General features: G+C 47.1%; 1 protein-coding gene across 4 annotated transcripts in view; it reads right to left on the bottom strand.

Moving 5' to 3' along the window:
• Window positions 1-13,342, bottom strand: part of adamtsl3 (ADAMTS-like 3) — a 226,175-nt gene that overhangs the window by 122,445 nt on the left and 90,388 nt on the right. For 3 of the 4 annotated variants that reach the window (XM_080300885.1, XM_080300882.1, XM_080300884.1), the window contains exon 4: window positions 3,756-3,883. In XM_080300885.1, coding sequence (XP_080157011.1) covers window positions 3,756-3,883 — 128 coding nt within the window. Of the gene's footprint in view, window positions 1-3,755; window positions 3,884-9,063; window positions 9,417-13,342 lie in introns of those variants that run through there. The other variant, XM_080300886.1, reaches the window with a different exon arrangement.

The raw sequence follows: 13,342 nt of genomic DNA on the forward strand, positions 1-13,342 counted from the left end.
ACACACACACGCACACACGCACACACGCACACACGCACACACGCACACGCACACACGCACACACACACACGCACACACACACACACACACACACGCACACACACACACGCACACACACACACACACACACACACACACGCACACACACACACGCACACACACACACACACGCTAGTTGAAGTGGTTCATGCGTCTCTGAGATGAACTGCACCTCAGACCCCGGACATGGTGGGGAAATCCTATTACTACCCCTGAAAGAAATGGATGTGCGGTGTGGTGAGGGAGGTCCGTGCAGCTCAGACTGCGACCTGGACCTGGCGGAGCAGCAGAAAATAGACGAGTGAAACATCCGTGATTGCAGTGAAACACTTTTTAAGTGCTTATCAGCCCAGAGTGCATCAGGTTGTTCCAGCAGATTCCCAAAAATCCGTTAGTTTGTCACTCGTCCCTCTTCGCAGTTAGCAGGTACTCGCCCCGGCTGACGGACAGCACTCTGCAGGCCGAGCGGAGATGGCTTAACGAAGTCATTCGGCCACTGCAATTTTGTCCTTATACAAACACACGAGTCCTTACACCTGCTCATTTCTGCCACATCAGACTTTTAGAAGCAACCACGCACATCTGAACCCAAACCTGGTGGTAAGCTTGGTGCCTACGTTTACCTGCAGAATCTTTCATGTTTCTGATAATCAAAGAGCCAGACAGCAGCTGCTGTACGACAGGCCGAGCGAGCGGGAGTCAGCGGACCCCCGAAGGGAGAAAGGCACAGTCTGCACCAGAGGAGGCAAAGCAATGAGACCCAGGACATAGCAGTTCTTACTGCTCTGACCAGTGCAGGCAAACACACCCTGACATGGACTGGATTTTGGTCCCCACAAGTATAGTAAACTTCCAATTATTGGTCCCCACAAAGATGTTTAAACAGGTATACACACACAGACACTACGCTAACTTCCTCCAGGCTTCACTAATTATGTCCACAAGTCAAACTAGCTGCACAGACGCAGCGGTCGAGCTCGTCATCGGGCACGCTGCTTAACGTTCAGCAGCGAATGGAGACCGAATCTCGTCATGCAGATGAAGTCTGAACAAATCAGAAGCTCCAATCACTTCCAGACGGCGGCCGCTGTGATTGAGTGAACCTCGATCAGTCAGATGAAGGCTGGACGCCAGACTTCAATCAGAGTGGTAAACTGTGCTCTGACATCAGCGTCATCAGCGGGAAGGACTGTGCAGGGGGCCTTAATGAGAACAGCAGAACAGGAAGTGAAGTTCAGCTGGACTGGATGAGAGCTTGCACCCAAAACTGCTGCCGAACACGGCGCAGGGCGCGTGATTACGCTGCTCAGTAACTGTAATGCAGAAGATTTAAGACAATAATTCATGGATTTAAACGTCTTTCCCGCCATTTCTGACTGAGACGGCGAGGTGTGCTGCCAGCTAACATCATCCTCCATTATTCATTAATACCATGTAGGAACATGAATAATCGGTTCTGACTACTGTTTTCATGTCTGTCAGCAAACATCGAGAGCAGTTTTCAGACAGGAAGAACCAAACATCCAACGCTCGTCCGCTCTCAGCTCCAGTGACTCCACGGCCCACAGCCGGAAACCTACGAATGTGAGAAAATACGTCCTTCAAATCATTTCACAAGACACTCAAAGACTCATTTGCATAGTGTACTTACTCCTTTTTTATCTCTCTTTGGATCTTCCTTTCAGCTCATAACCACAAGTGTCAATTAGCAAGTTTTAGCACCGCTGTGAGTGTATTTACTGTGTGTTGTTGAACGCAGCAGATGCCTCAGCAGCAGCACGGGTGAGAGCGCTGCAGTCAGATTTAATGAAGACAAATGCATCGCCGGGAGGCTGCAGAGCGATACCGCAGGACGCAGACAGCCTCTGATGACTTCCTGAACGCTGCACGACAAACGGCCGAGCAGAGACAGACTGACAGGCGGCCGCGGGCTTTAAACCCAGCAAACACGCTCCAACTCAAACACTCGCTGCCTTTATCGGTGCGAGGAAGACACTGAACACACCAGCCCAGGCAGACTTCCCAGAGTCCATCTGCTCCACACAGAGGTCTGCACTTCATCACAGCTCCCAGCCGTCTTCCCCATCGGAAGCTTCTTTACAGTTTCTGCTGCGTTCCCGGTTCTGTACGCTTACTTTGGGCACAGGATGTGCCACGTTTAGCTTCTCACATTTAGTGTAGTTTTTATAGCTTTCAGAGAAAGTTTGAAAAACCTGTGGCTGAGATACCTTCAAGCAGCCCTGATCATCCCCTGTGCAGCTAATGTGGCTAATGCCAGAGGCCTGCTTTTACCATCTATGTTAGAAATCTTACATTATTTATTTATTTATAGGAAAAAACGAGCCCAAAGAGTCGTGCTGATTTCTGCTGTTTACTTTATGAAGTACACACTCAGGCATTCTGCAGAAACAGACTTCTTACACTAAGATGAAATATTTAGTTAAACTTCTTTGAAGTGACAGAAAGATGGTGTTTGACTGGTTGGCCCACTTGAGGTCACAGTGGATGGCCCACGATGTGGAATAAGTTTGACACCTCCACCTTTCCATCGGTCCATCAAAAGTAGTTGTAGGAGGTGGATTCGGCTTAATCTGAGCCTTGGACAGCACTGAGCCTTCACCTGAGCTCTCACCTGTAACCAGGATAATGACTGTGATCTGTAACCACTCGCAGACACCACGGCTGTTTCTCCTGTCTGTGCAGGAGCGTCTCACCGCGCAACCAACTCTATTTTTCTTGTTTGATGGTGTTTGGCAAACAGCTTGTGGGTGCGTTATCGCCACCTTCTGACAGCGGCAGCATGTCACATACGAACAAGCTCAAACAAAGAATACTGTGACTTATTGATATATGAAATATCTGCACTGCACCGTGGTTAGCGCTGTGTTAGCCTGCAGCTGGAACCAACACCTGAGCTCCACCTGGTCAGCTGACCAATCAGAGTAAACTGACAGCGTGTGGGACATCCCTGCTCCATTTGTTTTGCTGCAACATCATAATTACTGTTGCTCTCTGTCTGCTCAACTTTTGATGTCACAGCGTTAGATTTTGGGGGGAAAAGATGATGGTGGGAGGAGTGGGAGGAGCCACGAGTCCACAGAAACAGGCGACTGGGCTTTGGGTTTATGACCCACTTGTTCACTTTTAAACTTAGTTTGCTTATTTTATTTTATATTTTTTAATATTTTCAGATTTCACTTACAGTTTGGTTACATTTGAGCAGATTTCGGTGAATTTCAGTGCTGTGACACGTCCACTGCAGGTCACAGCCATGTTTAGTATTTCTGTGGTCGTTTTTCGTGAAGTCACACAAACATGACTGTGATGGTGATGGAGCAGCATCATTGTGCAAACATGCTCTAATGATGAACCTGTAAATTATCATAATTACTGCTTAAAATCTGAATGATTGTGCTAAGCCACGCCCTCCTGAAACATCTGTTTAACAGGTAACGACACAGCAGAACATTCCTCTTCAATATTTGATGGCACGATAAATGTGTGAGTTGAGCAGATCTGTGACCGTCTGACAGGTTTTAGTCATCAAACAGTCTCATTAACCCGAGCAGGGAGCCGCCGCTCTGCTCGCACGTCACACGCCGAAGGCTGATTTTGGTCTTTTGCTTGTCTTAATGATCAGATTTCTGCCATGAAGTCGCTCCACATTTCAAAGATGCTGTCACATTGTGTCTTGTTAGATGGTAAATGAGGGTTACCCTCCATTGAGGCAGCGTCGTAGCGAGTAGGAGGCTCCTCCCCCGCAGGTTCGAGAGCAGTCGCTCCAGGCGCTCCAGGCATCCCAGCCGATTTCCCTGTCCTCATCTGAGCGGGTCATCCTGGATGCCTAAAGAAGGACAAACAGCAACACAAAGGTTGTGCGTATTAAATCACATTCACACCAAAGCTTTGTGGTTGTAAGAAGGCGTGCCTCGTTGGTTTCCAACGCCTGCTAAAGCAAAACGCTCCTGCAACACGAGCGTCTGTTCTCACGGCAGTCTGAGAATCAGTCACAGTCAGACATGGCTCTACCACGGTCTGCATTTCTGTCTGATTGCTGGAAATTCAACAAACCTGCTGGAGGACAGCTCGTCACAGGCCGTATATTTACTGCTCTGTGCCGTGTGGAAACACTCCGTGATAAATTCTTGATAAAGCTTAAGCTAAAAAAAGCTTAAAGGCTCAGAGGGACACAGTGAAAGTGTGCCATGCTGGCAGAGATCATTTCTTTTTACAGCGTTAGAGCAAATATATCCACAGTGAGCCGACGCAGCAGAAGTTTAGCTCTCTCTAGAAAAAGTCCCAAAGTCTCAGGAAAGAGGCTGAACGGCTCATGCAGGCGCCGCACAGCTGAGCGACAACACTCCCAGAATGAGACGCAAGAAATGTGAAACTGAAGAAACTATTACACCAGTGGTGAACGGGCAGCTAAATGGGAAAAGACATTTCATTGTCACGTTTGCTGTGTAGCAGGCAGGACCCGACACACTCGGGGAAGTAAACGTAAAATGCCAGCTTTATCTGCGGGACAAACTCCACAATGAAAACATGAAAACTAGGGAGCTAAACTGGGACAGAGAACAAGGAAAAAGCACACAGGTAGGGGAACGGGTGGGAACGCAGCTGGGACCAACTTCATAGGCTGCATCTTCCTGAGGCCGTTTGCGTCACAGCCAGGCGACGAAGGCTGTCCAAATTCAAAGACTCCTAGAAATGCAGCCAACAAATGCGTCCTCCTTTTCCCCAGATTTGAAGGATAGGTCGGGTGTGTCCTTCCTGGCCCACCATATCCCAGAATTCATAGCGCGGCCCAGTCAACTCCAGTTTCCAACAATGGCAGCAGCTACTAAGTTTTAATATTACTCTTATTACTCTTTCTGTGTCACACGAGAATGTAGCTGTGTAAGCTTCAAACATCTGCTCGGTTTATCGAGACACCACATGCGATCCTCTCGATTTCCCAGTCTGTGAGAGGCGGCAAGTTGTTTGTCTGACCTGGATTTTAGTCAGGAGTTGACCTCTTTGCGCCAAATACCGCTCCTCTGCTCTGGCATCACTACTGAACCCTAACTTCATATCATAACCCTGCTTCCATTCAGTTTCTGTCTTCTTATGCTGTCCAACCTCCTGCTGCAGTCCCTCTTTCCTCCAGCCTTCATCGTAGGCTCCTGCTCTTCTGATGAATCATTCCCTGCTTCTATGATACTGGTTATATACTGTAGACTTTGCAGAGTGAAATCATATAATCCACAATTGCAGGTTTAGCATTCAGACCAGTTTTTGTGCATTCCATCTTAAATTGTTTTTGATATAATTTTGTTATTTTTTTAAAGAAAAAAAAAAATACCATATGCATATTGACATACACATGTATTCAACACTCTGAATACATCCTCAGATTAAGGACCTGATATCATCTCCTGTTGCCCTGATACAGCACTTCAAATTGTACTTATGATTCTGCAGATTCAATAAAATGTCATTTTTTTTCTCAAGAAAAAAAAAAAAAAAAGACACCACATGTTTGCAAAAGTGCTCCGACGTTTTCGGAGACGTCTGTTACCCACCAGCTCGACAGCTGACCGGGGCGAGAACGGCGAACTCCTGGCACAGCGTTTTCAAACCCCTCGCGGTCTTTGGCTACTCAGGTTAAACATGATATATGAGTCACTCAGATAACATAAAACTTTTATTGTTTGGCTTTTTTCAGTGTTTGATTTGTTCCTGAGTAAATCGGTTTGGCTGAGATTAAAGTTCTAGTTTTCACACAGCTGAATAAACGTCAAACAGAAAACTGATTAAACAGAAGTGAGACGGTGGAGAGTTTACTCCAGTGTCCTGTTATATTGAGGAAGCAAGCAGCAGACGGCAAAGTTTATTAAACTCTACAGAGACAGCGGTGACGCAAATCTGAAGGCCAGACCGTCCGGGTCCTCAGGAGGATGCAGCCTATGAATTTGGACACCCCCAGGGACTATCAAAATAAAACAGGAAACACAGGGAGCACAGGGACAGGAGTGACATGAGACACGACTGACTGGGGGACAAGAAAATAAGCATGAAGACAGAACTAAAGCTACAGTAAACAAACAAAAGCAAAGAACTAGAACTCAAGAAATATCCGAGAACAAAACAAACTAAAACACCAACATTGATGATCCATGATGGAATCAAAGGTTCACAATAACACAAAAGCACCGAGTCACTGACCCAGGATCGAGACATTTATTAACTTATGATAACACAGGAGACAGAAACTTTTTTAAGATCAGGTTGAAAACTTTCCTCTACCGGATCACTTATCATTAGTTACACTTCAGTAAATGTAATCTCGAGTTTATAGCTTCACAAATAAAATGTCTATTTGTGTTTTCAGTGAGGAAAAATCTAGAAACACAGTCTACATGTCTGATTTCCAACGATTCCCACTGGATATATGGAGCTGACGCCGTCTCTCCTTCCAGCCCGACACAGAGAAGCATCTCTGGGTAAAACTGGCCTGTGGACTCCTGCTGTCCAAGAAAGCCCCGATAAAAGAACGTCTTTCGGTGGGACGAGCGGTCAGACTCCGACGGTCGCTCCCGATAGGCTGAGCAGCCACAGGTGAATATGAATAAATGATTCAGAGCAGCGGGACTGATCGCAGCCTCACTGACAGCACGTCGCCACAGCAGCCGCTGTAAAGCGTTTACAGATGTTACAGATGTTTCCACCTCTGTGTTCAGAGTTTGAAGGTCACTCAGATTCATGATGTAGATAAAAACTGACTCACATTTTTATTTACATTTACAGATATCGCTGTTATCTCACTGCTCTTTTATAAAGCTATATATATTACGCATCATATTATACGCTGCATATAGGACTATTATATAATACAGACATTTTCCCACACAAGCTATTTCAGGAGAAGCAGGCTGGAATATTTCCCACAGTTTTATCATAATCATAAATACTGGATGCAGGCTGTGCAGGAGGGCGCGCACATGACGGCGTGCAGGAACGTTCAGGAGAACAGCGGCCGATGCATCACCTGGCAAACATTAAACAAGAAATGTTCACGTATGCATGTGGTCACTTCATATTCCCCAGACTTCTGCACGTCACTGACTCGCACGCTTCACCTTCGTTTCCATCCATCCACCCTTTTAACTGCTCTTAACCTATCCATTCGGGGTTATGGGGTGGGGGCGGAGCCTACACGTGGGCTACACCCAGGACAGGTTGCCAGTTGTGGCAACCTCCGTTGTGGAGCGCCACAACGCCGCTGCTGTTGACCATCTTTGTCGCTGTGGGCGTGTCAGAGGAGCTGCGGCGCCACCATCAACTACAACAGCTGCTGCGGTAGAAAAACAGAGGCTGAATCTTATATGTTATGTTTGCACACAAGCTCCTAAATACATTTCAGAGCGTTTACGCGTGAGTGCGTTATATTGGTCACATGTGAGTAAAACCATCGCCAGCGTGACCGTCCTGGTGGAAACCCCAGGCGTCCCAGTCGGCTTCGCCAAACCTGTCCTCTGGCCCTGCCTCCATGTTCAGCAGTGACTCATAATCTGTTTGAGATGCATGTTGGGTGTAAAACAGGCTGATCAGTGGAGACTGATCGTACCGCAGCAGCAGGCCTCGAGAGTCCTTCTGCTGCTGTAGAAACCTCTTTGCACACTCGGGTTTCTTATTTCAACGCTTGATATTTTACCATCACCAGGCCAAAAAACGCTCAAAAAGACTCGGCCAAGATATCTGAATTATACATAATCCAATCCTCTTACTCAAAACATGTCTGACTGGATGCAGCCAAGTAATTTCTGACAGTTTGTGATCCGTGTGCGCAGCATCGTCCCATCGGGAGCGTTGTCCAAAGTGCAGAAGAGTCCAGCGGTTCGTCGGCACGGACAGCAGGTCTCTCTGCCGAAACACTGATGAGAGCCTCGCCCTCTGCAGACACCCAACAGTAGCATTACGTCACACGAAACAGTCGTCTGTTTTAGGCAAGCAGTCACACAAAGCTGCTACAGCCTCGACGCACCCCCCCACCGAACACCGACCTTTCTCCTATCTTATCTGCTGTGTGAAAAGCTGAGATGAAAGAGAGGGAGTGATGGAGGGAGGCTCTGATAGAGAGCGGGAGAGAGTTTTCCTGGCTGTGTGTCACCAAAAATAGGAAAATTGGCTTCCCTGGGTCAGTGATGTCACTACAGACCCTGTGGTGCCTCGGTGTGTGTGTGTGTGTGTGTGTGTGTGTGTGTGTGTGTGTGTGTGTGTGTGTGTGTGTGTGTGTGTGTGTGTGTGTGTGCGAGAGAGGAAAAATGAAGCACAATGAAGTATTTATGGAAAATACTGGAAGTCAGAGGGGGAACGAGCCGAGCCTTCCAAAGTGCTTTTTCACAGTTTAGAGTTCTGCTGTGAGCTGAACCATCCAGACTCAACATCAGCTGAACTAAAGGAGCTGCTGATGGACTTAAGGTGATGCAGGACTCCTACATCTCTTTTCTCCTTTAGGGCAGAGACAAATACCTGGCGTCCTACGTGGACAGGAATCTCTGCTGCTGTCTCTGCAGAGAGGGCCAGAGTCGCCTCCTCCTCCTGAAGACGTTCCTTCAGAGTACGTCTGCAGATATTTTATGAATCTGTTGCTGATAAAACATCAGAACTTGGCTTGGATCGAATCTGGATCGAGATCATCTGCGTGCGGTCCCTCGCAGCGTGTCCTTTGGTTCCCGAGGCCATCCACTTTCCTCAGCTTTTTTGCTGCAGTTGTATAATTTTACAACTTCCACAGTCCCGAGCAGCTGTTACGATAGGAAATCTCCTGCAGGGATTAATAAAGTTTTTCCTTCTGAGTGCGATCTAGCCCGTGTACCACCAGGACAATAGTCAAAGCATGAGTTTAAACAGCTGGAGAAACCTTTGCTGCAGCAGCGACAGTGCAGGCAGTCAGTAAAACCCACAGGACAGGAACAAACTCTAATTCCTCTGACAATGTTATTTATGCCTGGTCAACCAGAATTAACATTTCTGACATACCTCTGCAGGTTTCATTTCAGCCTGCCTCCCAGGCTGAGTGCTGGCTCACAGCGGAGCTGGCAGAGGACAACGCTGTGAGGGTCGTACCCACATACATGGGTCTGCTGTGTGTGTCTTGGACTCCTGCGCTGAACTGGATCTCGGGATTCTCTCACATTTCTCTTCGTGCCTCTTCCAAAGAGACAGACTGAACAGCTCGAGAGGAATTAGACACGTTAACGCTCAGCTAATAGGATAAAACAGCCTTTTGTTGTCGGGCTCGGCCAGCTAACCGCCATCACGGACCTCCAACAGTAATAACATCGGCATGAGGAGAATCTGTCCAGCCAAGGCTTTTTTGGCCCGGGTGGCCAGCAGGGCCCATTGTGCCTGCATAGTTCAGTATCAGCAAGCTGTGTCCACTGACAACTCAGATGACCTCGCCATCCACGGCGCATTTCTCAGTTTCCCAGTTTGAAGGTTCAAAGTGGCACTGGCAGATGCGATGAGTCCACTGGTGCCACTCGGGCATCTTTTCTGAAAGTCTCATTATAAGAAGAGAAGACTTATAGAAACCAGCACTGTCGCTGTACTGGGTTTAGGTCAGGTGATAACCTCTGGGACTGAAACACTCACTCCCACAGGAGCTGCTCGGCCGTGAAGCTGCCAGCGTGCAGTCTTTGTGTTGGTGTTAATGCCAGAGGAGGTTTGGAGCTCTCCAGTTATCGAGTCGGCTCTGAGACTTCACCTGGTCTGACACTATGAGGCTGATCAGGAGTATCCAGGAGGGAAGAAACTCCAAGAAATTCCATTGTTGCAGACGTCACATCCAGTTGCAGCACCACAGCAGGTTTCAGTGAGCTCTTCAGAACAAGCCTTTCTTTCATCGATGTTTGTAAAGGCAGGAGCCGCATTTTACAGACCACACCTGAACACACCTGAACTCAAAGATTAATTCTGTGTCCATATAGTGTATTAAACCAAAGCAACTACACCTGCAGCTCCTCTAACGCCCAGCAGAGGCTCCAGCAGTGAGTCCGTCCCCGTAGACTCCCACGTTAAAACGTCCAAGATGAACTACACATGTTCGGATTTCTGGGTGTACCTGGGGATCTCCAGTCAACTTGGAGGCATTCCCGATCATATGCTGGACACGTCACCTGGTTGCATTCCTCATGACGATGCAGCGGCTCTGCTCTGAGCTCGCTTTGTCACTCGAAGGTTGAGCTGAGCCGCACTGCAGCACAAAGTAATTCCAGCCTCCTGCATCCACAACCACATGCAGGTCACGATCACAGGTGAAGCATCGAAAGCTTCCAAAGGCAGGTAGGCAAAGGTGAGGATCTAAATCAATGAACAGCCACCGTTGGGTCATTGCATCCTTTTATTCATTCAGTCATCGGTTCAATAATCCCTTCATTCACTACTTTATTGACTTCTTTGTGCCTTATTCTCCTCCATTAATCCCAAATTGCATCATTTCCCTCTTTGTCTGAGAATCAGGAAACATGTTCAAGTGCAAATCCTATTAGGTTGCTTCACACTTGATCTCCTGCAGAGTTTCGAGCTGGTAAACAGCCTTGCATCACTTTGTTTGGTTGGAGGCGCTCGCAGGGAGTGAAAATAGCCGGCAGCATTAATCTCAGCTTGTGCTCTGAGATTGGAGGGTGTCGGATGGGATTAGAAAAAAACTGTCCAACTCCCTATATGAGCGCGCTGAATGCGGGACACAATGTGCTGCTTATAACGTCTGGTTAAGGTATTCTCAGCCGGCCTACCGTATTGTAGGTGCGTGCATTCTTTGCAGACTAAATCCATTTTGTTAAATGCAAACTACCAGAAATCTAAAAGCTACAAGTAAAGATTTATTTTGCCTGTGGCAGCAGTCTTGATGCGGATGCTTAAAAGTCTATATGAGCCTAATCGACAGGAAGTGATGCTTTCTGGGAACATTTAGTTCCTGTTAAATCAGAAGATGCTCATACAGTGCAAAGCAAATCCCATCCACTGGTTTCTAATGATCTCTATTATGCATTAGCAGCCCTTTGGAAGTGAGTTGTATATGTGGTGCAAAATAAAGCTGAAAGTATGCTTGTCAGACAGCCGTGGAGCCTCAGGCTTACTTGTGGTTAACAAAAGCACAACCATAGCTGAGAGAGCTCTCTGACCGTCAGTCTCCTTCAGTCTCCGCTGCTCGTGACCTCGTATAACTCTCGCCTTGAAACTTTTTCTGGCTTCTGCAGTTTTCTTCCTACATATTTGGCCCACATCGGTCTGAAATGCTGCAGCGAGAGCGCTACCGGGGACTCGACTTTCTTATTTCTCCAGCATTCGTTTCTCTCTGACACTTTCCATGAAAAATCAACCCGACTGCCTCAGGATCAGCTGATTTTTTTCTACGATGTCGTACATTTAATGAAGGCGTCCTAAATTTTACCTCCATACTGTGAAAATGCTCAGATTTACAGGTCCTTGAATTACACACAACAATTTGAGCTCTACAAGTTTCAGGGCTGAAAAACACATCACTATCACAAAATGTAACCAAAATAAAGTTTCCAAGTGAATCTTCAGAAAACAGATGAAACATGCAGGATACCTTTTTCTCTGCTCCTCTTCATCACAGACCATCATTACACTGCTGCAGTTTATTCAAACTCTGATATCGACCACGATACTGAAGGTCAAAGATGCTTATAGAGAAAACGCTGCTGAGCAAAAACCAGATTTAGTCCTTAGACTGTGACACTTTAAGTCAAAGCTGGGGACCTGCAGGCCTGGAGGGCCAGTGTCCTGCAGGTTTTAGATGTGTCCTTGATTTAAACGACTAAATGAACTCCTCAACATGTCCTGAAGTTCTCCGGAGGCCTGGTAATCAACTCATCGTTGAGATCCCCACTCCTGTGTAAGTAAAACTGATTTGTTTGCAGGTTTCATAAAGCTGAAATGTAAAGTTTTATCCAGTCCTCGGTACCACGGGGGCTGGTAACCCAGAAGACATTTCCTGTGTTTGTTCTCCAAAGATGGAAAAGGCAGCGAGTACAGTAAAGCCACTGTTCTCTGCAGATGACGGTTGGCGTCCACTCTTCCTCAGTGCGGGAAATTAGTTTGAGACCTGAGCAGAATGAATTATCCGCAGGCATCGACCTCGGAGCACATCGTAATCCATCAGTGCCACTGCAGGGCTGTGAAATCGTCGCCTCTGTCAGAGAGCGGATGTTAAAGATCTTTTCTCACACGTCACGGACGGTAACGAGTGAAAACCACACTGACCTTTTACTGCTGACTGATAAAGACAGTTTTTCTCTGAAGCCGCTGACCATGAAACACACCTGGAATATTATTAGCGGGGTCCATATTTAACTGCACAGGTAGCCTTCAGCGTTGGCTTCCAACATGCAGGGTTAGCGTTGGGATCAGGAGAATTTTAGACCAAACCATCCAAACCCCGACAGAGACCTGCAGCCTTTGTCGCATTTAAGACACAAGGAATAATAAACTTACCTAAAACTAAGCCAACAATAACTCAAAATGAATATTTAAGGTAAAAATCCAGCTGCCACAAAGCTCTGTTTTGCAGTAAAATGGGAAACAGCTGTAAACATGAATGAGTTTAGTGTGAGCAGCTCGGTCTGAACTCTGGCTCTCTGTCATCTCTGTGAGGATCTTTAGTTCAAAGCTCAAAGCTTTTGTCCTTCCACTGAGATCATTTCTGACGAACCGTCTCTGCTGGATTAATCTCTGTTTCTATTTAACCTACTAAACATTTGCCACTCTTGTGTGTCTCCGTCAGCCAGCGCAAAACCTCAAGGTTTTCCTTAAACTAACAAGCTTTACTGTGTGAACCAAAAATAACAGAAAACAAAGTGAAACAGGAACGGAGAGGATGCCTGACTCGAGCCTTGACCCGACTCTTCGTTCCTCAGTGAAACAACATATTTCAGCCTCTGCATCACCAAACCAGAGGCTTCAAATCTCGCTGATGACAAAGTGCCAAATCGCAAACAGAACGAGAGCAGCAAAGAAAACCAGACGGCCTAAAGTGCCACTCTGACACTCCCATCTTCTGTCCACATCCACTCAGCCTCCAGAGGCTCTTATTATTTGTCCTGTTGCTACATGTGATGTCACTGACAAGACTGGCGAGGTCTGGCGAGGGAGCACGCTCGCCGTGTTGGCTGTGCTCAGTAAACACAGCTCGCCTGAGCTAGATAAACAGCGGCGGGCTGGGTATGAAGGCCACGGCGTGCCACTGATCCAAGCTGGAGCTCTTGGATTTTACAGTCGTCTGCGGTATGTC

Source organism: Astatotilapia calliptera, chromosome 1 (assembly GCF_964374335.1).
Source record: "Astatotilapia calliptera chromosome 1, fAstCal68.1, whole genome shotgun sequence".
NCBI lineage: Eukaryota > Metazoa > Chordata > Actinopteri > Cichliformes > Cichlidae > Astatotilapia > Astatotilapia calliptera.